Source organism: Uranotaenia lowii, chromosome 3 (assembly GCF_029784155.1).
Source record: "Uranotaenia lowii strain MFRU-FL chromosome 3, ASM2978415v1, whole genome shotgun sequence".
Taxonomy (NCBI): domain Eukaryota; kingdom Metazoa; phylum Arthropoda; class Insecta; order Diptera; family Culicidae; genus Uranotaenia; species Uranotaenia lowii.
This window is the reverse complement of record NC_073693.1, coordinates 98,427,288-98,453,885: the sequence shown is the minus strand read 5'-3', so window position 1 is coordinate 98,453,885 and position 26,598 is coordinate 98,427,288. Positions and strand designations below refer to the sequence as shown.

Below are 26,598 nucleotides of genomic sequence, written 5' to 3'. Positions count from 1 at the left end.
AGATGTATTGGACCGAAAAATAGCATAGATTGAAGAAGGAGGACGTTGTCATCTAAAATACAGATTAGATGAAGTATAAGTTTGAAAACCTGATCGAAACCATGATTGAAAAAAGTGTTCATTTGTACCTTGAACGTTCGAAGCCCAGCCTTAGTTTTGGCCTTCTGGAACTGGGCGATTATGAAGCAGCACCTTCTTATACGATCTAAGGTAGTGAAAACAGTCGAGGAACTGAAGAAAGTATGGGTTAACATGCAAAAAACGGTTGATTCACAGGTGCATAATCTTATGACCGGGGTAAAGGCCAAGGTGCGGGCATTTGCGTATGGACTGTAAATAAAATACGAGTAAAATGGTAAAATGAAGTTTAATAGTTATTTTTCGATCCCTGAAAATTTGATGACAATCGGATGAAAACTTCTTTTTTTCTTAATTTGAAGGTGCCCTCTTAATTCTTTTTGTTTTGTTTTGCAATTTCTAGTCGTGATTCAAATTCCATCTAAAATACTTACTTAGACTTGTTTATTTCTCTATCCTCTCAACTCACTGTTTTTCTGCATTTTAAACTGACATGTTATTTCACTTTTTTTTATTTCAAGTTTTTCTCTAAATCCCACCCACTCCTTCTCATGTCCTTAAAATTCAATTTAAAATTTTATGATACCACATTTTATTTGTGCAAAATCAGCTTCACTTCGTGGTACTATTCTGAAATATCAAAATATTCAATAAGTATTTTATTTTCTCCATACCTTTTTATCGTGAAAAATATTAAACCAACAAATTTCGGTTTACAAAGGTTTGCAAATCAAGCCCAAGCAGTGTTCCAAAAAGTCCACAACCCGATCCACCTACTCGCAAATCTCGAAAACTCAAGCTTCACCGATGTCTCCCATGAGCTCACCTGTTTTTATTGTGGTGTATTTCTATTTAGTCCCCAGAACGATCTGTAGCTAGTAGCTAGTACGTCACCAAGAACGATTCTAGTATATACCGGTCCGGTGGTGTAACGCGGCAAAAGCTCCAGCCACGAATTCAACCGAGCGCCATCGTTGGGGCACATTAGGGGTGATTATCGTAGTCAGTCGGTCGCAGACATTGATCGCGCTCGGATCGTGCTTGAATTTCGAACGAACAAGTAGAACTGCTCACGGTTTTATGCCGCTGCCGCGCTAAGAATTTCTCTCACGAACTTTTGTTTTATCTCGCGCTACTGCTGCTAGAACTTGAACTAGACGAGAAGGTGCTTATCGTTATCTGAACCAATTAACAGTCGATCGTGAAAGTGAGTCCACTCCCCAAGTGTGTTTTGGTTTCAACTTTGCCTAACTGGTGCGTATTTGAAGTGTTCAACTGAAAACAGTTTGGTGCTTAGAGGGTTTTCTTTCTGGAAACAAGTCACGATAAGAAAGGTGTTATCAATTCTTCCGCAAATATGCAAATCAGTTTGTAATGATAAAAACGTCAAATGTTTATCTGGGACTGACCGCTCTTGTCTCAATTCGCTGCTCAGGTGAATCGTGATTGCGCTGACTTAAATTGATCGGACACGACTCAGCTGACATTACTCCCGGGCTAATTGAAGGAAAAACTGCCAGCCATGTGATTACATGTCGGTCACGCTGCTGAGCAACTGCTCGATCATGTTTATAGAAAACCAAATGTGACGACGCAGATGACAAATTTCACATAAGGAAATAACCAGCTGCAAATCAGCTCGTTCGGCCAGTGTGCCGATAGTGTGAGCACAAAACAATCGGATGACATCATCGATCAGAATGGGAGATCAAAAATATGAAACCACCTTAGAAGAGAGAGATCCGGTCGTCCGTGGTGTCGTGTCGTAGTTAAGCTGCGCAAGAAATGCGCAAATGGGACTCGCCGCAAATGCGAAAAATGCAAAACAACGAGCAGAAAAGTGCTGGAAAACTAAACAATTCTGCTCTTTCCAGAGGGGTGTTTGCAGGGTTTATTTCATTTCACTTAGGGCAATGCGCTAAAATTAGGGGGTGAGGGATCGTCTGTTATGAGAATTCGTGGATCGATGTTCAATCAAGAACTGTAACATGGAAGTAACCAATCTCGTGACTGCTTAATTTTTTTTTGCGATAAACTAACGTTTTTATTTCAACAGATTTTTCAACCAGGAGATACCTCTGTTCTTTGCACAGATGGGATTGAAGATGCATTCCGGCATTTGTTTTTTTTTAATTTCCTAACAATGGCGCCAACTGGAAAGGCATACAGTCGCGCCCAAATGAATAATGAATTCACGCCAAATTAATAATTAGTTTTCTTATTAACAAATACAACTGAGTCGCTGTCATACAGTGATTTCTAAATCTATTGCTTTACCCATATAAAAATGTTCTTTCTATTACAATATTTAAGCATTCCAGATTGCTCGGCTTCAGCCGGACAATTCATTACAAATCCGGTCCGGCTTAGATGCTCGGATATTATTGAAATCTATCCGAATTTCCCGGATTACATTTTTTGCTATAGCTTAGCTTAGTTTAGGTGACTATCAGGGCATATCAGGGCTGTAGGAAGAATTTTTGCTTGAACTATGCATACATAAAGAATAAAATTCAGGTTCGAGTTATTGTACATTAATAGTAATGTATTTATTTTAATTTTTAACTTTCGAAAAAAAAGTTCCAGAAGTTGCCAATTTTTTTCTAGAAGTTTTAAAAATTAAATGAGGGCTTTCAAGATTTCATTTAGAAGAAAAACTTTTCTATAATTACTTAAATTAGAAAGTAGTAAGCTAATCCCTTTTAACCACAAGCATGACCATTTGAGGCATTGGTAAAAATTTGTCAAATATTTAAAAATAAAAGTAAGAGATTAGGTTTGCGGTTCAAATCCGATTTGTTTTCTACTCTTGTAAACTCGATTAGAATAAAAGATTTTATTTTGAAACTTTATTTAAGAAGAATTTTCAATTTAAAAAATGTTAGCAGAAAACCAGCAAAATATGTTCTTAGTTGAATATTATCTTGAAAGCAAAGAACAAGTTCTCTGGCCTAAAATGGTTAAAGGGTGATACGCTCAAAATTTGGTCAAAGGAAAACGCGTGTAAATCGGTGAAATCGTTTATTTAAAAAATCAAATTAAATTTCTTTTTCAAGTTTAATTAGTATAAAATTCAGGAAAAATATTCAGTTAGGCTTCCGCTTTTCCAAATACGAATTGCCGGGCCTTACGCTCAACCCTTGCCATCAGATTTTGTACAGCCACCTTGTCCAACTTCTTCGCCGCAGAAAGCCAGTTTTCCTTGAACTGCTGCTCGTCCTTAGCAGTTTTTTGGTCATCTTTAGGTTCCGCTTGACAATAGCCCAGTATTTCTCAATTGCGCGGAGCTCTGGCGTGTTGGGAGGGTTCTTGTCCTTGGGAACCACCCGCACGTTGTTGGCGGCGTACCACTCCATGGCCTTTTTACCGTAATGGCAAGATGCCAAATCCGGCCAAAACAGTACGGAACAACCGCGTTTCTTCAGGAAAGGCAGCAGACGTTTATTCAAACACTGTTTCATGTAAATTTCTTGGTTGGCAGTCCGGAAGCTATGAAAATGCTGCTTTTCAAGCCACAGGTACAGATGGCTTGCCAAACCAGATATTTCTTCGCGAACTTTGACAATTTCATGTGCTTGAAAATATCTGCTACCTTTCCTCTTCCTTTTGCCGTATAAAACTCCTGTCCCGGAAGCTGCTTGTAGTCGGCTTTGACGTAGGTTTCGTCGTCCATTACCACGCAGTCAAACTTCGTCAGCATCGTCGTGTACAGCCTCCGGGATCGCGCTTTGGCCGTCGTATTTTGTTTATCATCGCGATTTGAAGTCACTACCTTCTTGTAAGTCGATAGTCCGGCTCGTTTTTTGGCTCGATGCACGGTTGTAGACAATACACCCAGCTTATTTGCGGCATCTCGGAGAGAGAGGTTAAAGTTTAGCTTAAAACTACCGGCAACTCTCTTTGTCATCTCAGCGGCTTCCGGTTTTCGATTCCCCCCCGATCCAGACTTCCTGGCTGTCGACAAACGTTCCCCAAACACTTTTATTTCATTTGTAACGGTTGATTTGGCAACTTTTAGCAATTTTGCCAGCTTTGCGTGTGAGTAGCTCGGATTTTCGCGATGCGCGAGCAATATTTTGATACGCTGCTCTTCTTTCTTGAACGGTATTTTGACAACTGAAGAGTGAATTCTAAAATCAAAATAGGAGCAACATTCTACACACACACACACACCTTCAAAATGAGGGGTGTTGAGGTTTTTTAAATGCAAAATTGAAAGAAATATTGACCAAATTTCGACCGTATCACCCTTTAATTGAAGTTTCAATTTAAGTCTATGGCATGGATATTGGAGCACCCTACACTGATCCATGGCCGCTGACAAGATAATTAAAGTTTTGAGGAGAAGATAAATCGTCTCTATAATAATCAATAACTCTTCTAAAGAACTTCGGGAACTATATAATAAAACATTTTATAAAAGTTTATAAGCAGCCACGATCTAAAATTAAATTTGTAAAAAAGTAGAAGTTTGTAGTTTTTTTTTCTAAAATCTTGTTTACAAGTATTGTGTTTTCACAAGAATACTAGTGTGTTGATCCTAAATTATTTTACCAAGAAGGAGAATGTTCTGCATATAGTCTTAGCTCGTATAATCTACAGTATTTGCTCATGATCATGTGAAAACAAATTTGTTTCGAGAAGACGAAAATTTTCCTAAATTGCAATATTGCAACTTATGATTTTTGAACGACTCTCCCCACTTTTATCGCCGCGCCAAGCAACTGGCGTTTGATTCGGAACTGAGTGAGAACCACGTTCATATGTAGGACTAACCGATTTCATTGTTGATTTGCTTTATTCCGTCGTGTCTTTCGAAGTTTTAAAGCAAAATATTATGACGATAGTGCGGCAGTGGGTCCGTTTGACTAGCAGTTGTGGTGCCTTTGGTGGGAATGTGTGATTGGGGTGTGTAAAAATATAACACCAAATATGAGCTCTATCGTCGTCGTCGCCGCCCGCCGTCAGAATCTGCTGGCTTATAAACAAACCGGCTGGCACAATATTTACCTTAAAGGCGATGAAGCGACTGCAATTGTACTTATGGCGATTTGAATGTTAAGTATGCGTTGAAGAATTGTAGGCTATTAAAACATTTAGCATCAAGCCTTTCATATACAATTGATCTTTATTTAATTAGATACTTTACAAATGTTTGATGAAACAGAAACTAACCTTTTTTTAACTTTTTTTAAACAAATTTTTGCCCTACATTCAACTGACACCAGGATGATGATAACTTACAAATATACCATAGCACCTAACGTTTTTGTGGTTCTGACAATAGCGTACCTATATGTTTATTATAATTTGTTTGTAATTATTTTATATTAGGTTTTGACAATCTTTTCATGGTGCTGAATAGTTAATTTTCATGAAGTATTCATTTTCAATCGGCTGTTTAACACCACCAATACTGTTGCAGTAAAATCAAACCGATTCTTGTGGACTAAAATCAATTTCATATGATTTTTAGGATTTTCTTCTTATTTTCGAGACTAAGTTTTCGCTAAAAAAAATCACGGAAGCCTAATTTTGCGATAACAAACAACTTTTGTTTTACAAAAAACTTCAAAGGTGAGGCATTTTTTGACAATTTTTTCACAAATTGCATAAGCACAGGGGCTAAGGAACATGACTTTCAGTACTTTTTCGGTTGTAGTTTTTACACACTTCATCAATTTTTCCTTTTAATTTAGAAACATATTAACAATGATCCATCGCAATATTTTTGTGTAGTTTAATAACTGAGATATTTTTACTTACATGAAAAGTAAATCTTGTGCATATTTTTCGATTTGTTGTCGGTTTCCCAACTACGCCTTCAGACGGGGTTTCATCTCACCTTCCTATCCTAGATTTATTTTTCCTCAAAAAATCAATCCAGAATGGTGGTAACTCTTTGACCTAACTGTCAATCATTTTTTAGATCGAAAAACACATTGACCAAGCATTTCTGAGGCTAAAAAATTTATCATTTTCGAAAAAAAAGATTCATTTACAGTTTTTTCATGTTTTTAAGCGTCTCTTAAATGTGTTTGCTTTGCTGTTGTATGTGTTTGCTAGTCAAACAGTTTGTTGAGCACTAAAGGGTTAAATTTTATTTCTTCGTATGGTACATATTACCAAAGTAGTTCCTTACAAAATGACGTGCCCCGATCGATGGACTTGAGAAAGAGCTGAAGCTCGCAGTAATGATTGAAAATGGAATTCTTCCAAAACATATTTTGTTATTCATCATTATCATATTGCCTTTCAATTCCAATAAAAATTTCTCAACTCCGACCAGTTATTGAACACACTGTATTTGTCCACAGTATTTTGAAGAACACACCAAACATTTGTTCATACTATCGAAAACAAACATGAAACAGATTTAAAAAAGATATTCCAAAAATTTGAAGAATTTGTATCCCGAGGTGTGGTAAGGGGCCGTTCACTAATTACGTATGCACAATTTTGAAAATTTCTGAAAATTATGAAAAGTTATAAATTTTTTCATGCCATGCTACTAAAATTGGTGCAAAAAATTAATAACGATTACGTTGTTAGCTTACCTTGAAACTCCGATCAATTTCAACGTGAAGCGACAAAATTTCAGGGATTTTTTGTGATAAATCGTTCATAAAATTTAGAGTTGGAAGTGTGTGTCACAGAATTTTTGTTTTAGAAATTCATAATCAAACATGATGAATTAAAATCGTAGTGTCCCAACGCTCCACTTTCAATTTTTTCTCTAAATTTCTTAACTAAAAATATTTTTATGATGGAAAGCGAAAAGCGATGATTCTTTTGAATATTTTAGTGTTTTGGTGGCTGGTAGGTTTAATTAAATGCTCCTCTGTAAAATTTAAAGTGCCTGCTATTTTTCATAAAAAATGTCATTTTTTAAATGTAAAAATCTAGTCCAAAACTGTCGAAAAAAATATTCCTAAAAAAATGCATTTTTCTTTTATCATAAATTTACATATCTTTACCCAATTGTTAATTCTATACAAAAATGATGTTCAGACAATTGCTAGCAAATTAATTCACCATCAATGTAAAAAAAAATAAATTTATGCCCTGTAGTCCATAATAAGTATTTGAATTTTTGTCCAAGCAGTTTTTTACTGTAAGCTTAATTCCTTGATTGAAGAATAACTGATGAACTGTTCAAATGAGTTTATTTTTATTTCATTTGGCAATCATCAAATTGGCCGTTGAATTTTACATTTGAAATTTGGGTCTGTTGATGAAGTTTACGTTTTTTTTCAAATTTCATAAATTAGTGTGATTATTGGGAATAAGTATTTTGAATTCTGGAGCTAAATTTAAATGTCTAACGCCAAAGCACTTATTTCTCGCTATTTTCAACAGCGTTAGTTTTCTATACTTACTTTTATTTCTTGAACCTGATAACTCTAAATGAATTCAAATGTTTTAATTATCACAATGAAATAATTGTTGCTTTAATAAAAATCTTTTTTTTAATCAAATATTTGTTGCTTTTTATTTTAAAATCAAAGTATATTTTCTGATCTTGATTTTGGTTTTATAATTTTCCTTCCATATTTGAAATGTTTTATTCTTCGATAAAACCTATTAATAGACCCTTTTAATAAAAATTGATAAATGAAAAAAAAAATCACCTCGACCATAATTCGAACTTGATTACCTTCCGACACCTAACCAATAGGCTGAACAGTCATATGTAACCCAGTCAAGCTGTGGCTCTATAATTCAGTTGACTCCATCGAGTTGAAATCGCTGCTAGATTCTACGGCAGCAATTGTTCATCTCGACCCGATTAGGATTGTTCGATCTTCGGGAAAAAATCGATCTCCACGATCGATTCAGATGAACGGTTCTGTGATCGATCCATCTAAAATATCGGAGGTTGAAGATCGATCTCCGATTAATCGATCTTTTCCGTTTGTAATAAGATGGAACCACTGTTTATTAAAAATATGCAAAAAAGACACAAAATTTCAAATTTGAAAATTCCTTCCACATATGGAAAAGTTAGTGTTTTGAAACAATACTGATCCAAATCCAAATATCTCCGAAACGCTTTGATATTTTAAAGTAATGTACTGACAAGAAATATTCAAGAGATTAAAAGAAATTATTTCAAAGTATTTTTATTAAGATTTTTTAATGTACATGAGAGATATCGAATTAAATATACGGAAAAAAAATCTAAAATCTAATTTATATATTTTTTGAAAAGAATAATTTTTGTAAAACTTCTGTTATTTCTTATGATTCTAGCAAATTTTTAAATCTTGATCAATCACAAACACTTTCCTGCACCCAATTCCGAAGGTTTGGAAATAATTTACAAATTGTTTATTTTTATTTATTCGGTGTTCCGTCTCACGACATAACCTGATGAATAATATTTCTCCAATTCACACGGTTAATAGCAACCGTTCTCCAACTTCTCAGGCATCTCACATTCGCCAGCTTATGCTCTATTTAGTATAATCAAAAATTTCTAAAATTATCTTTCAACTGATCATGAATGCTAAATCAAAAAAAAATCGCCTCAACCAGTAATCGAACTTGAGTTCGTCAGATTCAAACTCAAGCTGTAGCTCTAAAGTTCAGTTGACTTCATCAAATGAAATATGCTGCTAGATTTTACGGCATAAAACGCTCATCGTGCCCCGATTGTTTGTGCTTATACTGCCCCTACAGTGACTGATTTTCAGATTTCGGTACAAAAGTTTTAAACGTCTTTTTTTACTTTGTTCAAGTTCCATCCAGTTAGGAAATTGCCTTTTTAGTGTCTGAACACGAAACAATAATGTAACTCACATATTATAGCTGTTTCCTAAGGTTAAATCAGCGTCCTTCTTAAGGTGGCCGTTATGCCTTTATTTCCTCTAAATGAGAAAAAAAAGATCGAAAGATCGAATCGAAAATAAACCGATCTAATCTATTTTTTCCTGGCCGAAGAATCGATCCAAAAAATCGAAAATCGGAGTTGAAAAGATCGATCTTCCAAGGATCGATCCAAGATCGAACAATCCTAGACCCGATTAATACTGCCCCAGTAGGGGTTCTCATTATGTAGGGGCATCGATTTTCAGGAAAGGCAATTTTTTTTCCTAATATTTGAAAAATGGTGCGTAAAATGTACTGATTTTCATAAAAATATCTAAAGTATAACTAAATTTATAGTTCAATGATGAGAACATCAATCCAATCAATTATAAAAGAGTTCAACCGATGATAATCTTTGGTTTAGATGATATTTAAGTGGTCTTTTTCGATATAGGGGAGAATGAGGATACTTGATCCCTGGGGATACTTGATTCCTTAGCTATATTTTAAAACTGGAATGACTTACAAGGATCAAATGTTCAAGAAAAATGTGCTAAATCGAGCAAAACAACTATGCTATAAGCTCAAAAAAAATTTTTTAAATTTTTTTTTTGAGTTATTGAACTTTGTTTGAAAATTTTCACAAAATGCAACATGATGATCTTTTTTTATCACTTTTAAATGTTTCTGACATGAAAAATTAAAACAAAAATATATATTCCAAAACATAAATTGTTAGAGTGTAATATGAACTGCATAATACCATATTTTCAAAACAATGGCTAACTCTCAACATTTTTCAGATAAAGTTCTCTTAAATGTTCATTATGGGTTCAATTGATCCTTAGAGTTCCATAAGTTATTTTTTTCTTCTAAATAGATCGTGGCCATTGCTGATTACAAGATAAGGACTTTTTGTACGATAAATGATATTTATACAATAATTGTCTGGAAAATCGGACTAAGTTGATTTTCTCTTAATTTCAGAAAATAGCTCCTTAAAGTATGCAATGAGACTAGGGTTGAGACATATTTGTGGAATTTTCTTCTTCTGACATTTATAAATTGTGAAATGAGAAAAAAAACATGACCAAAATAGTCAAATGGCATTCTTTTTTGAAATTTAGTTTGATTTTTTTGAAGGACTACGGGCCCCGGAATGAAGGATCAATATCCTTCAATAAAGAATGAAGTCTCCCTTAACTTAAAAAATATCGCAATTATTTTACTTCCATGAAAATGCTTCTATTTAGTTCATCTACGGGTTCATTTATCGTTCCAACTTTTGGAGTACATAAACTTGAAATAACACGCTGTCAGAAAATGCAAAAGAAGGCGAGTTGCTAAAATTTTCCAAAAAGATATGATAAAAATAAGAAAAGGGGATCAAGTATCCCCATTCTCACCTAAACTGCAGATCCACTAAGGCTCTGATCGCTTCAGTTGCATAGTTTTAGGCATCTTCAGTACCTGAATTTCGCCTTTATTTATGGAGTGTAAGCAGATACATGTTATTCCTAACAATTTTGTGGTGTCCTCAAAACCACCTGGCACCCTTGCTGCTAGTAGAAGTCCTACATTTCTGAAGCACATATTGGAAAATTAAATAAGTACCCAAAGGGAAAGCTTGATTGCAATAACTCACTTGTTTGATAAAGATTCCCACGGAGTGGAAAATTTTGAAAATTCAAAGATATACCGACTAGGGAAAATTCTTAATTTTTAAAGAAGTTCGAGTGTAGTGTTTTTGTGTATTTAGTAAAGTTTTTTCGCGCTTGTGAGGGGGGGGGGGTTTGATAACCCCGATCACCCCTTGCCCCCATTTGGCCTCAGTAGGGAAAGGGTCTCAGTATCATTTGGCCAGTCAGATAGTCTAAAAAAAATCAGAGAATTTCCTGTTTCCAGAACCACTTTTTGGCTTCGTTTTTCGATAGAGCTGCGTTGGCTCTTGACAATAATTCACAGTTTCGAGGTACAGTAAACCATCTACTTTTTCGATAAAGACACTGTCATGGATGACTGAAGAAGATATTTTTGTTAAAATAAAAATATAAAAATATTACACTTTTATTTTGTCAAAGACAATCATAGCCATTATTTTTAATCAAATACATAACAATTAGTTCTACCATTTAATTTAAACCAAGGGATCTCTCTACTAACTGGTGTACTAAAGTGTCATCAAGTAAAATTGCACACTGTGCATACAGTTTTACACTACCTTGTTAGATCGTTCATCCGATAGATTGTAATAATCACGTTCCAGCCGTAATAATAGATCTTTGATACCATATTTTTCTCGCTACTCATCAACAGATCATTCCCGGGTGTCATCCGCCCTAAGTTAGTTGCCCGCCTTAGGAGAATCAACGGAACTGCCAAGTTCCCAGAACAAAGACTCTTCCGGCACAAATCTCGAGGCGTAGAGGAGAACTTACGTAAGTGCGAGTGCTATAGCAACAACAACAACCGCCCGCCTGACTGAGAAGGTGGCCCATGTGGGTAGTGATCGACGACCACCTTACTGATCTCAGCAGATCTCGGTCATTTTTGTTGTTCTGTAATTCTCCGGCCGCGCCACTTCAAGCTGACGTTCAAAAAACTTTGTATTTGATGACTTCACGATAGCCAGCAACCGATCCGTCAAACGTTGGAAGGTAAGTTTCGTTTTCGTATATATAACTTTTTGTGTTTCGAAAATTGATATCGATAACAACCGTCCTCCGGCTCCCGGGGAGGACAAATATGAAGGGGACAATCGGTACGATTGGGTGCGCAAACTATAGCACTGACGGTTGAGGTGACAATTTGTGTTTACATCGAAAACGGTACCAAATATTTGTCCCCCATATTGGGAGTCCACATTGGACGCTACCCTGGCTCGATGATAAATTAACATGCTCGATCAAATTAAATTAAAATGAGAATATAGGAAAAAAAACACAGCACCTAGTCCAAGCGAGTGATGCGGTCCAAAGCTTCATCTAACGAGCTGAAAGCACTGCCATTAGCTGTATTTTACCTTCGATGGGTAGATTTTAACTTCACTTCAACGAATGAATAGCTTCAGATATTAGTTTCAAGGTGAAAATATAAAATTGTTTGATTGATAATGATCCTTCTGTTGAACAGAACTGAGCTCGAATTATTATTTTTACTCGTCGAAAGCAGTGACACTGGATTGGGTGAAATTAAACAAGGTAATTCATTCATCTTTCGATTTTGAATATCAATAAAAACATAAAATCTTTATTTCTACATTCACCTGGTAGCTAAATATTTATATCAGGTAAAAATGTACATGAAAACACTTATAATATGAATTGAAGTTAGGTTGAATAAATAGGAAAAAATTTTCAAATGGTTTGTATTTCGATTGTACAAAAAATATAGAAAAAAAAGTTTTCAACAATGACGTTGATTCGAATTTCATTTCTAAACAATTTCTCACCTGTTTGATTAAGTTGAAAACCTTATTATATCGCGTTGTTAAGCGATTGGCAATAAGAGGGGTTTCAACGTTCATTTCCTCCAGAGGTTTCAAATGAATTATATTTTCAAATTAAATCCTACTCTTGTTACCTGATCGTTAATTCAGAACTTCGAATGGCCCATAAAACTTTTTTTTTAAAGTTAAAAGTATTTATTTGATGAGGTTTTCATTTTAGATTAGAGATTTTAAATGTTGTAATGTATTCTAGGTTTAAAAATTTCAAAGGCACGAAGAAATGTACAAACTAATAAATTTATGTATGAATAAATTTCAAAAAGTTTGAAAATTCTTAATACAACCAATCGGCTGTAATGAATATTTTATTGTAGACATTCCTTCAAAAAAAAATCGTACAAAGTCAGAAAATCAGAAAGTAAAAAATTACTTCATAAAATGCTGAACGACAAGCGAGTATTGAGAAGTGAAAAAGCAGAGAAGAGGTGGTCGAGTCGAGAGCAAGAGCAAAGAGTCAGAAAATCGTTAAATATGATAGTGTTAAATAAACAAATTCTAAAGTAATTAAATCAGTACTTTAGACAACTACTGAATTGAAATTAAAGTAAGAAAATTAGTACAAACAGTCAACGTAAAAAGTTGATAGCCAAGAATAATTTCCACCATCATTTCGCTCATGTGCCATATGAAATGGATGTTATGTGAAATAAACTGTAGGGGAGAATGGGGATACTTGATTCCTCTTTCTAATTTTCGCCGTCTTTTGCATTTTGCGACAACGTGTAATTTCAAGTTTATATGTTGCAAAAGTTAGATCGATACATGAACCCGTAGATAACTAGAAGCGTTTCCGTGGGAATAAATAAAAGTAATTTGTAATTTCTAATTTATTAACTTAAACGTAGCCTATCAGTTACAATGAACTATTAATTCAGGTTAAGAAAAACACTTGCGTTAAAACAAATAAAACTTTTTAAATGTTAATAAAAAAAGTGATCTTTAGAAAGTTAAAGGAGACTTGATCCTTTAATTAGGTAACCCTAAGCTTTTGCAAAAATCAGGCAATATCTAAAGATTAAAGTTCCATTGACTTTTTTGGCCATATAAGATTTCATTGCACAGTTTTTAAGTGTCAGACGAAAAGAATTCTAAGATTTAGTCTACTACCATATTTTATTGCATACTTATAGGCGCAACTGTCTCAGTTTGTAGATAAAAGCCCGTTTTTGAATCCTTTTTATCAGGAAATTATTGGATAAATATCAGTCATTCTATAAATATTATTAATATCGTGCTAAGCAATGATCAATGGATGATTCAGAAGAAGCAGCAAACATAAATCAAGCATCTACTATGACCATTTTTGTTATTCTCGAGTGCATGAGAGCGTCGCGACGCCTATGCATTAAGGTTTCTGTGCAATGTAAATAGATAGAGTACACTCACAGATCTCCTTTTTTGCTGTTTTTCAGTTCTCCATGGTTCCTGAAAATTGTTGTTTTTGGAAGATTCCTAACCTTTCTCTAAAAATACTCCATGAAGTTGAAATTTGACGATTTCGAGGTGTTTTGAGCCGTTGTGGAGAAATAAATATACAGTATTTACTTTCGTACAAATGAGCAATTTACTCGACTTCGATACCATATTAGACGGAGCAATCACGTGGCAAACCCGTTCTCTTCAGGAAAAGTTGCAGACCATGTTATAGAATGGTCGAAAAATCCATTTGGAACATCGTTGAGTTGGAAAATTTCGTGTTTTAAAACCAATGGCCTTTCATGCACTCATATCATTCCCCTTTTTCCAAAGAAATTGTGAAAAATAAATTGAAGCGGCCATTAGGGCCTATGATAATGATTTAAAAAAAAACATAACCAAGTTTTAACTCATGCTTAAAGTTGTAGCGGTATAATTATTATTTGTAGTTGTTTAGTTTTGAGCGTGTAGTGATTTGGGAGTGTTTGTCAAAAAAAAAAAAAGTATCACTGAAAATCCCAAGGTTGATAAAAGTGAGGCTTTTAAACTCAAACAGCTGGAATATTGCAATTTCTTGGGCCGAATGTCACCAAACAACTTCCGATGTGTTACTTAGACTGTTGATTTTGAATTGATGACTATCTACTTACATTTCAGAAACTTCAAACTTCGTAATGAAATGCAGAAGCTTATTCTTTTGTAAAAATCGTCACTAAATGATTATCCCTCCTGAAAAATTAACACGAACAAATGGTTATGATTTTTTCGTATTTGCTTCAACTTCTGAGCTTTTCTGAACACTTTCACTTAATTTCAATGAAATGACAAATTTTAAAAATTAAAATAAGCGAAACCTTTTGTGAATAGCTTGGTTCTTCCAAAAAGTGAAAAGACGTTGGGTCTTTAATTATTCACCTCTATAGTAAAAGAATTAAAATGCAGTAAATTTTTCCATTGTAGTAATCAGTTTTGCAGAATGCATTTTAAAAGCGTATTTCTTTCACTGGCTGATTAACTTTCTTATCTTTCTTTTCAACATTACAACCATTATTCATTATTTTTCGGTTTATGATTTTTTATCTATATTTGATACCTTCAGGTTTTAAGGAGCCAAACACGTTTTTGTTTTTGCAATTGTTTGCTTAGCTTAACACTTTTATTTTAAAGCAAATGAAGATAAGAAAGGGAAATATGAAATTAAAAAGAATTATAGGCGAAGATCGATAGCTTTCAGAAAAGGGTAGATTTCATACATGTAGTCCAAATCTAGCACAGCTTGTATATCTCTTACTGGAAGGTTAGGTGGTTTTCCTCGGTACCGAAGGGAGTCTATGAAATAATAGTGATTGGACTAAGGAATAATGATTGGACATGAGACGGGGAAATATACGAATAAAATACCGACTCGATTTATGATAAACAAATTTAAAAAAAATATGGATAACATAGACTCAGCGAAAACACTTTTTCCTCAATTTTTTCGGTTGGTTTTTATATTTTTTTTTTGTTCAATATGATTAAATAGAAAAATTAAAAACTTTTCAATGAATGGTTTTAATATTTCACTCCTTGTGATAATTTTACAAATTGAAATTTTTTTTATATTTTTTGTTGCAATTTCCAATTTTTACAAAATGCTTCCCAAAACTCCATTCTTTCTCTTAATCAAATATACTAAAACATACTTGACGATTTCAACTAAGAAGATACAATAAAAATTTTATTTTCCTCCCGCTTACACATAACGATTTTTCTTGCAAAAACATTTATTGTGAAACGTTGTTATAACTAGAGTGGGCTTGTGATATAGCTCAGTTGGCAAGTATGTTGTCTCCTGAGGCGATGTCCGCGAGTTCGAGCCCAAGAGAAAGCGTCGAACACAGTTGTACCGGATAAGTTTTTCAATAACGATCCGCCAACTGTAACGTTGATAAAGTCGCGAATGCCATAAAGATGGTAAAACGAATCAGAAATTAATTTCTCTAGCCCTCAATACACCATCATTCAGTTTTGGAATTCAAAATAAGTTACATTATGAAATGAAATTCAAAAATAAAGATTAAAATTTTGGATTCGAGGTCATTCTATTCCGTTTCTGATCTTTCACTGTGAAAAAAAACAAGTACTGCAAAACATAGACCAAATATTAAATTTAAAGATTTCATTAACCCGGATTCATCTATTTCTCTTGATTTTTTTTCCGGATTTGCCCGGATGTTGCCCGATTTTTAATTGAAAATTTTGAAATCTAATGCTCAGATTTTGCCTGCATATTGTCTAGAAATGCCCGGATGGCCCAGATATGTTTGAAAAAAACTCTGAAAAATTTATGTGGTAGACGAAATTCTCAAAAAAAAAACGATTTTTCAGTTTATCGTTTGTTTAAAATTGGTACTTTTTCATTTTTTTCAGTTCGAATAAAATAATAATCTCGTATGTATGCTTGAAATTCGAAGCCAAATCAATGAAAATAAAATTCCAAAAGCATCGTACCTCAAAATCTAGTTTTGGTAGTCTTATTTCAGAAATAAATTAATATTTAGAAATTCCGCAGCCCGTGGCGTAGAAGATAGCCTTCAAATCTACTAAGCCAGCGGGCATGAGATGGAATCCCGGACACGGCATACATAGAACACTTTTTTTGGGTTGGACTTTTTAGCATTAGAAAGAAACATCAAGTTTCATTGAGATCCTGTATGTGTTTGTGTTCGATTTAAAAAAAAAACAGAGAAGTAGATAGAGAGATAACCATAATTAACGATGAAAAAACTGTATTTTATAATTGACTAGCTGACCCGGTAAACTTCGTTTTACCTTCTAAAGTATAAATCGTAATAAATGTTTAATTTTATCTACACGTCCTTGACTGCATCGTGCTCGCAAATAGATTCTTATGGAAATCGTAACAAATTAAGTTGAATTTTTATTGGGACCACCTTCCATAAAAAGTAAGATCCTTGAAACTATTATACAAACCATGTCTGACCCAAAAAACCCTCGGATACCAAATTTCACTTCATTTCGACCGACCATTCATACGTGATGTTGTTACAAAGAAAACGCCTCCATTTTTATATATAAGATGATCATAATACGATAATTCCGAATCTTTCATTCAGTGAAATATTTTGGAATAATACTAAAGTATTAGTGTTGTACAATCACTTTTAAATATATTACAACTAATTTCAAACACCTATCTCAATTGTATGTTTTCTTCAAACATATAGCTGCTAAACGAGAATAATTAAAAATCTGTTGTGAGCCTTGCACTCATCTGAAGAAGCCCAGAAAAAAATAAATAATTAAAAAAAAATTATTCATTTTCTTCCTCAAAAATATTTACATATATTATATTCATTAAACACGGCATTTCTAACGAAAGATTCCTTTAAGAGCTGAAAAGTTGATAATTTTTAAACTTCAAGGTTACACAAATTATAAAAAATCATTTTCGTCATTTTCAACATGTTCTTGCATGGAATGTTATAGGTTTTCAGATTCAAGATGTATTAAAGGATACCGAAATAAGTATATTTGTGAAATTAGTTAAACATATTTTTCTATTCTATTGACCGATTTTCGAAAATTTGAAAAAACATTATGACGAAAACCTAAACCTAAACTCAAAATAATCTTTTTGCTGCTTCCTCAAAAACACCCAGTCGGTACTGAGTACAGTCAGAAGTCCATTTTCGGAAACTTGCCCCCGGTAAGCATCAAGTTTCTTCGGAGGTAGAATTAGAATCTGCATTTGTTCGATTTGTGGTTGATCACAGCCATTCGAAACTGCTTCGATGTGCTAATGGAAATATTGAATAAAATAAAATGGACAAGAGAGCTGTTAGGAATAATTGTTGGTCTCAAACTATACTTACCTGATTTCTGAACCGGAATTGTAAGTCTGCGTTCAGTTTCTGAATTCTGATGGGAATATTTGGCGAAGAATGCACCCTTCAATGGGCTTTCTAAGCATTCAGGTTTACCTAGTTTTTTTTTCTTACTGTAACGTTTTCGTATACCATGAAAACTTGTCAGGTATGATTTCATCCTCCAATTTCTCTTTCTTTGAATTCAAAAATCTGCCAATCGCTTGCAGAAAAGTCCCCTGCTGGAAGTAAAGCTCTCTCGAGACCACCGAAAAGCATACTTACCTGGCATAGGGGTTACCGTGATCAGAAAGGCGGTTCCCCCAGGGCGAGACTCTTCCATTGCACCTCGGCTGGGTTGACCTCTGCGATTATCCCTCATGTGGATAACTCGTATGCGAAATTTTTGTTAGCCGGGACGTGCGTACGCGCACATCCCGATCTTTAATTTGAAAAATAATGATATGTAATCAAATATTTCTTATCTTCATTGATATAAACTTTATAAAAAAAAAATTGCGCATAAAACTTCTTTTGCAATATTTAAGTAACACTTATCAGTTAAAGATCAATGCGATAGTGATCATGGAGCATCAGATTCAAAAAATAAAAAGAAAAGTTTATAAACGCACCATGTTGGCGTACATTCGTTTGCTTCAAACGTTTTGACACAATAATAAACTTCAAAATTTGCATAACTCCAAGACAGGATTTTTCACTAGGCTTTCAAAAATCCAGATTTCACATTCCATCCATAGTAAAAGCTCGAATTCGAGGATCAGTTGCCTTAACGTGACTCGTTGAAAAAGTTATGTGTAATTTTAAAGTTTGTGTAATTTTACTTTGCATTCAAAGACATCTTTTAAAATTATCTTGTTACAGTTTGTGGAAAACCAATAAAAATATATCTACCATAAAATCCATCCTTGATTAACATTTTACAAGTCGATTTTACCCCTCAATGTAGGCACCAGTTCCTCGAAAAAATGCTTGTGTGCTGGAAAAGATGTGTATTTGGATTTAACAAAGCCACGTACCTAAAATGTTATTGATTGAAGCAATATTTTTTATTATTTCGACGTGTTTTGAAGCAAAGAAACGGTAGGCCCTTATGAAAGATCTGTTCACTAAGTAGCAGGTATTTTAAAATTGGCTGCTCTGTGATCGTTTATCGCTGATGAATGTTTTAAAAATGTTTTAAAGGAGCTTCTAAGCCGGTATACATCGATGTAGTTATAAATATTTTATTAAAAGTACTTTTTTTTCAAATTCAAGTTCGGGATGTGCGCGTACGCACGTCCCGGCTACCAAAAATTTTGCATACGAGTTATCCGCATGAGGGATAATCGCAGAGGTCAACCCAGCCTAGGTGCAATGGAAGAGTCTCGCCCTGGGGGAACCGCCTTTCTGATCACGGTAACCCCTATGCCAGGTAAGTATGCTTCTCGGTGGGCTCGAACGGGTCCATCTGTTCCGGAATGTCCGGTTGTCTAGCGATTGTTTGGTATCCAGAAAGACCGATCAAGGGGTGATTTAGGGGAAAAAAAATTTCCATCAACTACCCTCGATGTCTAAAGCTTAGTTCTTTTAGAAATGGGACAGTTACGAATGCCTGTATCTAAAAAATCATTCGTTTGAACGAAATACTTTCTATAAAGAAAAAGAAGGTAATGTTATGATCTTTCATGAAAAAATTTGAAAAAAAAAATTTACCGTTTTTTGTTAAAGAAATTTCTACTTTATTCTTGGTATCTCCCATTGGCCGGCGCACACTTTTTTCAGTCATGGTATTGATCAGTTTCTCTAACTTATACTTCGTAAAATCTATATTTTAGGTGGCTTCACCCTCCTTCTTCAATTTCTGATACTTTTTGGTCCAATACTTCTCTGGAAACTGGAAACTGGAAGCATTTTAGTGGATACAGTTGTTTTGAAATGAACAAATTTGATTATTTTTGACCACATTTTTGGACGTTTTTTTTTCGGTACCTGTTTTACAGCTTAAGAGCTTTGGAACTGTCAAAAAATTGTTGTTTGAGGTTGGATTTCAATGATTTCAATCTTTCAGATTATCGGAGAAAATGGTTTTGGACATTTCGGCGATCTACCCTTAGTTTTTCGTTTATTGAAAATTAAAAATGCTGGTATGAGACTTGACTTCCTTGATGATCCTTAACCGTTGTTGCCGATCATGTGCTTCTCTATAATGCTTGATTTGAACTTTGTAGACATTATTGACAGTGTTTGCATACTTATCCACCACAAAAACTCAGTAATTCTTTGAATAATCAACGGTTTTGTCAGCTATCAATTTGATAATGACGTATTTTCAAGGAAACTGTGCAGAATTATTTTTTTCTTTTTCTCTTGCATCGTACATATCTCAAAAACGCGTAAATTTTAAATTTTGAAAAAAATAGGTCGAATAGTACTTTTTATAGGCAACAAAATGCTGTCAAAATTTTCAATATCCAATAACTAGTTAACGAGCTATTAGCAAATGAAAGTGTCCCATTTCTAAAAGAACTAAGCTTTAATTGGGAAACTGCTTGAATATTGAAAACGAAAATCTTACAAGAAGACGTCTCGTTTTAAGACTGGGGTTAGATTTCTTAATGAGAGAATCAAGTTTAGAGGATTATCGGAGGGTTTTAGGGATGAATCAAGCTGAAGCATGAAAATCCAGGTAAAAAGCAAAATATGAGGCAAAAGGTATCAAATTTCACATTTATCTGAGGTGCAAGAAATGTAAGAGCCTTATTGACTTGAGGAGCTGATTCCAAATACACCATTTTTCGTTTTTTTATCAGCTCTTGTTTCAAAGATAACTTTGGAGAATAGGTAAAAATTCGTTTAGGAAATTTGTCCAATTTTTTGGCCAAAATGACAAAAAATGATAAAGATTTGCCGGGGCTTCCTAAGTCTGCATAAAAGCCAGGGGTGATCCCTTAGCCCCGTCCTCTACGCGACAGTGTGAAGGACAATATGTTTTTTTAAGTTTGAATGCGCAGCTTGAAGAGTCGGCGACCAAACCGATTTTTAAAAGGCTCGTTGGTTTGCATAAAATCAATTAGGCGAGATAAGGGCATAGTGGCCACCTTAAGAAAAATGCTTATTTAACCATAGAGAACAGTTATAATATGTGAATTACATCATTGTTTAGTGTTCAGACACTCAAATAATCTATTTCCTAATTGGATGAAACTTGAAAAAATAGATAAAAACGTTTAAAAATGCATTTTAATTTTTTTGCCAAAAGCTGAAAACCAGTCACTGTAGGGGCATAATAAGAACCCTCCTGGGGCAGTATAAGCACCATCAATCAAGGCAAGATGAGCGTTTTCTGCCGGGGAATCTAGCAGCGAATTCGACTCGATGAAGTCAACTGAATCGAACTCGAGTCTACTGATTACCTCTCCGACACCTTACACCGAAAAAACTTTTCACATGAACGCTACGTGAAAATGTACATAGATTTTTGCCACCATGAAAATCACGTGAAACCTACGTGAATTTCTGGTGGCAAACAGAGCTCGCGCAGCAAGCTGAATTCACGTAATTTCCATATGAGTTGTACGTGAAAATAACGTAGATCAAATGTGAAAAGGGATGCGTTCTGCTACATGCGATTCACGTAGTTTTTATTGGAATAAGAAAGCAGTTGCGGTTTTTCGGATCTTATAAATAAAAATGTGTTGATTTTGCAGAACATTTTTGTATTTCTAATACACTATGCACTTTTTATTTTTAATTTAAACTTTGTACATTTCACTTCACATACCTGACACATAATATCGAAGCGAAAACGGCATTTGAGTTGCCTCCATATTGATGTTCTAGTCGTCCAAGCTGCACCAACTCCGAATTCTGTAAAATAATAAAAAAATATGTTAATAACGAATATACATCAAAATTTTACCTACTTACGAAAAATCCGCTTCTCCATCACCTAGAATTTCTCTTTCTGATAGCATCAACTGTTGGATCCACGCCATATTCTGGACTGTATTCCGTCACATAGATTCTACGTGAATAAGATATTCAGAGCTACGTTAACGTCACATGGAATACAACAAATTCCTTTGTACTTGCCGGATCACTGGATTTTCACGTAAATCGAATGTGGTTTTGTTTTGGCAGCAAACGACCATGTGAATTTCACGTACCGTTCAAATGAATTTGTATTAGATTCTATGTGATTCACGTAATTCGAGCAAAAATTCACGTAATGAGTGCCTACGTGAAAATCCAGGTAAATTTAACGTTTCCTACTCGGCTGAGTGTGCCAATAGGCCAAATCGACAGATGAAACGAGTCAAGCTGTAGTTCTATTACTTCATCGAGTTGAATTCGCTGCTAGATTATACGGCGCTCATCATGCCCTGTTTAATAGTGCTCTGTTCGCCCCAGGTCAAAAAATTTTAGTAAAAACGCGTTTTAAAGTTGATTAAAGTGAAAAATCAAAAATTTTATGATGTTGAAAATTGAGAAACAATGTGTAAATCATGTTGCAGTGCGTATATTTCAGATCAAGATGATTGAAAGGTCATAAAAGCTTATTTGGTGGTACTCAAAAATTATAATAAAAAATTATAAACTTGAGAACTTAGCTGGTTATTATTTAATATTTCTGTAAAGATGAAAAGGATAATTCTTTTTTGGTGAAAAATTAATACTATAGGTAGTACGAAACAAATCTTCATCAAAATTTGTTTAAGAAAATACGTACTTTTGTAGTAAAAAGGAGTGCTTATTATACCCTGGGTGCTCGTTATGCCCTTATCTCCCCTAAGCAACCAAACCATGAACAAAAAGGTCCGAGCCGTTTCAAATAAACGAATTATATATAAAAAAAACTTTAAAAAAAAATACAATAATGGTTCCGAAATTATTAATTGGAAGTTTTCAAACAAGAATTTCATTTAAAAATTATTTAAAATAATTAAATTTCCAATCACATGAAATTAAAAAAAAATAAGTGAGATCCCTTTCTGGGGGAAAAAAGTATGGGAAATGGTCCATTCTGGGAAAAAATTCTGGTAAATGGTGTATTTAGAGGATTTTCTTCTGGTAATTCGTTCATTCTGGAGTTTAATTTCGGGTGTTTTTCATTCTTGCAAAAAAATATTCTGGGCAAAAGTTTTCGGGTAAACGGAATACAATCAAGCGTTGTACTCCTGTATTCAAAATATCTAGGCAATATCTGAATCCTCGATTGAATGAAGGATGATAAAGAGTTTCAAAATCTGTTTCAAGTTTTCATGTAAGTGTTCTAGTATATAAGTTTTCAAAGATCGATTTTACTGAAAAATTATCAATTTCAAAATTTACACGTGCCATATCATAAAAACTGGAGTTGATAGACAATACCTGACGAATGATTTAAATTCAGTTAGCCAAAATCTTCAAATATCATTTATTAAAATATAGGAACCAAAAATGCTGCTCGTGATATATCAATTTTCTTCGATCGACCTGTTTGAGCTGAAATGCAATATTTTTTTCTTTCAATGCAGTTGGATTTGCGTATTTATTTCTGTTGAATTGCTTATTTATTGCTGTTGAATGTAAAAAACTACAAAAATTCCAATCCATCAAATTCGAGTCTAAAAATAATAAAGATCAATCTATTTTTCAGATGGGAAACTCTCTGTGCAAGGAATCGAACAGTTCACTCCACCCGGGCCGAGTTTTTGACAACTTTGGCAGTATGGTGAGTCTAAAATACAAATGAAATATGATAAAAATTACTATTGCAAAATATGTTTATTTTTCAGCTTTGTCCAAACGGTTTGGGAAGTCAAAAAACTGGAATCAAGAAAACATACTTGAATCGACATGTGTAAGATGCATACGACATTATTTGATTATTTTATAAACTTAAAACTTGTGTCCCATTTAAGGCTCGAAACTGGTCAAAAATCCAACACTATGACCAGCTGGCGGAGTACAACGCTGAGCTCATCGGATGGTAACGACGTCGTCAGCACACCTCCGGTGGCACCGCCGCGAAAAAAGCGCGCAACTTTGGAACGGAATAGTTCACCGACGGTGGCGGTGTTGAATGTTAAAAATGGCTTCAAAGAAGTATTCGCTCCGGATAGCCGCCGTCCGTCGGCCAACGTACCGGAAACCACGGCGGAAGTGTTGCAACGAGCCAGTTCCCAGTCGCCAACCTTTGAAATCGATGCCGGCAACGATGCGTTCAGCGACTTTTCCAAAGTACCAACGAAAGCCGAACTCGACACGTCGAAAAGCGAAACTACTAACTCCAAATTGACCAACACTGGAAACAAAAAGTCAGACAAATTTTTCGGTGTAAATTTGTCCGATACACTAACCATCGAACCGAAGCCAACTCGCAGGAGAAATTCCAAGCTGAATACGGATGAACTGGACAAAATTGACCAGTTCATTGAAAAGAATACGGTGTCTCAGAACAACAGAGTACCGGTTATTGAGGTCACGTCTGTTGAAGAGAAACTTGGAAACGGTCATATTTTAAATCATCAAAAGGAAGTAGACTTGGCCGTCGAGGAGGGCGTTAAAGATAAAGAAAACGAGGAAAGTTTGTTACGATTTATTGATCAAACTGTAGGCAAGGAGACTAGTTTGGGAAAAAAGGCCGAGTTCTTGATGGCTATGTTGGAAGATTATCCGGAAGATCGTTATTTGGGCATGACTCCAGTCGAAGAACCTGTAATTGTTCCTAGAAAACGCAAGAGCCGTCACATTTGTGATGATGATCATCATATGCACAACCGCGTGCACAATACCAGTGAATCCTCTATGAACCTGATCACAACAGAAGCTTCGATCGAAACGCCCCCAAGAAAACCGAACAGAGACTTCAGCAGATATCTAGCTGCTATGGATGCCTGCAGTGACTCTGACGATTCCTGTACCGGACCCATTCGTAGACCTCGGACACCGACTCGTAACATGTTGGTCGCTCCTCCATCTCCACCTAAGTTGGTGAAGAGTCACTCGGAAAAACAATTCAAGAACCATATAAAAGAAGACGCTACGAGTACTCCAAAAAAGAAAACAAGTCCGGAAAGCACAAAAGCTCATACGCCACGTACACTTAAACGAATCATCTCGATGCCCTCGACAGTTCAACTAGATGTTGGTACCGAATCTCGCAGTACAACTCCTCAGCCTCAGCTGCTGAAAAGTAGTAGCTCCAGTTCGTTTCTCATGAAAGACCTTTCGAAGGCGCACATAAGTGTGGGCCGATTTACCCCCGAAGACCATTCACACAACGCAGCTGACGAATTAGTCAAGCCAAAGTCACGCCTGGCAGTCCGTAAAATATCCACAAAATCGATCGATAGCTTACCCTCAACCCCAACGCCAACGGTTGAAGTTAGTCTACCAAAGTTCACCATCGGCACCAAGGAAGTCGTAAGAACCAACTCGGAAAGCCTGGAACCACCGGCAGTTCCTAAGCGTAGAAAGTCCTCCGGCAATGATCTGAAGCAAGATCCACTGTTCCATCCCGTTTCGCAATCAAGACCCCTGCCCAAGGAAATTCTCGGTTACGACTTGGGAGCCTTCCTTGAAGCATCCAAAGTTCTGCACCATCACGACATAACCAACGTCATCGAAAATGTCTACAATGCTACGGACAGCGAGGAGAACATCATTCGAGAGTTTCAAGAGTATTTGGTCGATCAAATCAACGCTGAAGTTAACAGTCCCAATCCTCAGAACCCAAATACCACCAAACTGTTACAAGCTTTGGACGACCGGAAGGATGAAGAAAAGCTTGATAACGTGAGCATAGAGTTGGTACCATCGGAGCATTCGATTAAATCGAACAACTCCGATATCGACGATTGTTTCGATCAGGAATTCGAAAAAATAGAAAAAACTGAAGTGAGCGATAAGTTGGGTGAAATTGTGGAGATCAAACCTCAAACTTTCCGAAAAGGTCGCCGCGAAAGCATCGACGATATGACGGATTGGTTCGAGAGCGGCTCTGAAGTCGGATCGGCCATCGAAGACGATGATAAACTTGGAAAAATGGTTAGCGTTAAGAGTGTCACCAACTCACGGCTAACTTCTAGACGGGAGAGTATCGAAGACGTAGACAGTTGGTTTAAACACCACAACGATGCGCTTCCGGGTGAGGAAGAAATCATGGGCACTCGAAGACAGCGTCGTGGATCGGATGGTTTCCTGGCGTACGATACCAGCAGACAGTATCCGTTCGGGGTTGTTCAGCACCGTCGTGAGTCGCTTTCCGCGGATATGTTCGAAGACATTACCAAATTACACGAAATGGGTGTAAGCAAAGATAACCCTTCCTCGCCAACTGTGAAAAATCTGAGACTACAAGAGAGACGGGGATCGGATGGACTTGTTTGCTACGATACAACCAAAAAGTTTCCCTTCGGTGAACCCAACTTAGAACTACCCAAGGCACTGGAAGCTTTGAAAAATAAAGAACCCAATAATGAACCCAAAACCCCACCATCATTGGAAAAGATGGACGAAACTTCTAAGAAAGATTCAGATGTAAACAACAGAGATAAAACCCCAGAAATCAAAGCTAAGGAGGAAGATCCACTGAAGCAAACTAACAACGAACACAAGGATATTCCTGCAACGAAAGCTAACAACGAAGAAGCGGACACTAACGGAATAGATACTAAGAAAGGGAAGAATGACCACAGCACACTGCTGAAGTTCTTGTCGAAGGAAAATCTTATTGAATAAAAGTTGATTATTCACTTGAATAGCTAGAAATTGGGTCAGAAGAGTCAGTATTATTGTAAAGAATTGCAACACAATAGCTACCGAAGGTTAGTCACTAGAATGTAGAACTTAACTATTAATGAAAACTTACCATTGTCCTTTGTTTGCCATTTTTAAAATGGAAGAAGTGTCTAATAAATATCAATGAATGAA

The 26,598-nt window shown here is 35.4% G+C and overlaps 1 protein-coding gene and 2 non-coding genes across 4 annotated transcripts; 2 read left to right on the top strand and 1 right to left on the bottom strand.

Annotated features, from left to right (window-relative positions):
- The first annotated feature begins 1,068 nt into the window (after positions 1 to 1,068).
- Positions 1,069 to 26,598, top strand: LOC129756792 (uncharacterized). 2 transcript variants are annotated; one of them, XM_055753804.1, is made up of 5 exons: positions 1,069 to 1,285; positions 11,206 to 11,546; positions 23,321 to 23,395; positions 23,460 to 23,524; positions 23,586 to 26,598. In XM_055753804.1, exons 3-5 carry the CDS (start codon positions 23,321 to 23,323, stop codon positions 26,404 to 26,406), a joined length of 2,961 nt encoding a protein of 986 aa, XP_055609779.1. In that variant the 5' UTR covers positions 1,069 to 1,285; positions 11,206 to 11,546; the 3' UTR covers positions 26,407 to 26,598. The 2 variants fall into 2 exon arrangements, with proteins under 2 accessions (XP_055609779.1, XP_055609778.1); XM_055753803.1 differs by having other exon boundaries at positions 1,069 to 1,332.
- LOC129758849 (U1 spliceosomal RNA) lies at positions 17,960 to 18,123 on the top strand. The gene has a single exon (XR_008740090.1). It is a non-coding gene; the product is annotated as a U1 spliceosomal RNA (small nuclear RNA).
- On the bottom strand, positions 18,959 to 19,122 carry LOC129758833 (U1 spliceosomal RNA). Its single transcript, XR_008740081.1, has one exon. It is a non-coding gene; the product is annotated as a U1 spliceosomal RNA (small nuclear RNA).

What these genes read in the sequence shown, in the direction of transcription:
- LOC129756792 (XM_055753804.1), top strand. Translation starts at nt 23,321, where the DNA reads ATGGGAAACTCTCTGTGCAAGGAATCGAACAGTTCACTCCACCCGGGC. An exon ending in TTGACAACTTTGGCAGTATG is followed by an intron (nt 23,396 to 23,459) that starts GTGAGTCTAAAA and finishes TTTATTTTTCAG; the next exon opens with CTTTGTCCAAACGGTTTGGG. An exon ending in ACATACTTGAATCGACATGT is followed by an intron (nt 23,525 to 23,585) that starts GTAAGATGCATA and finishes GTCCCATTTAAG; the next exon opens with GCTCGAAACTGGTCAAAAAT.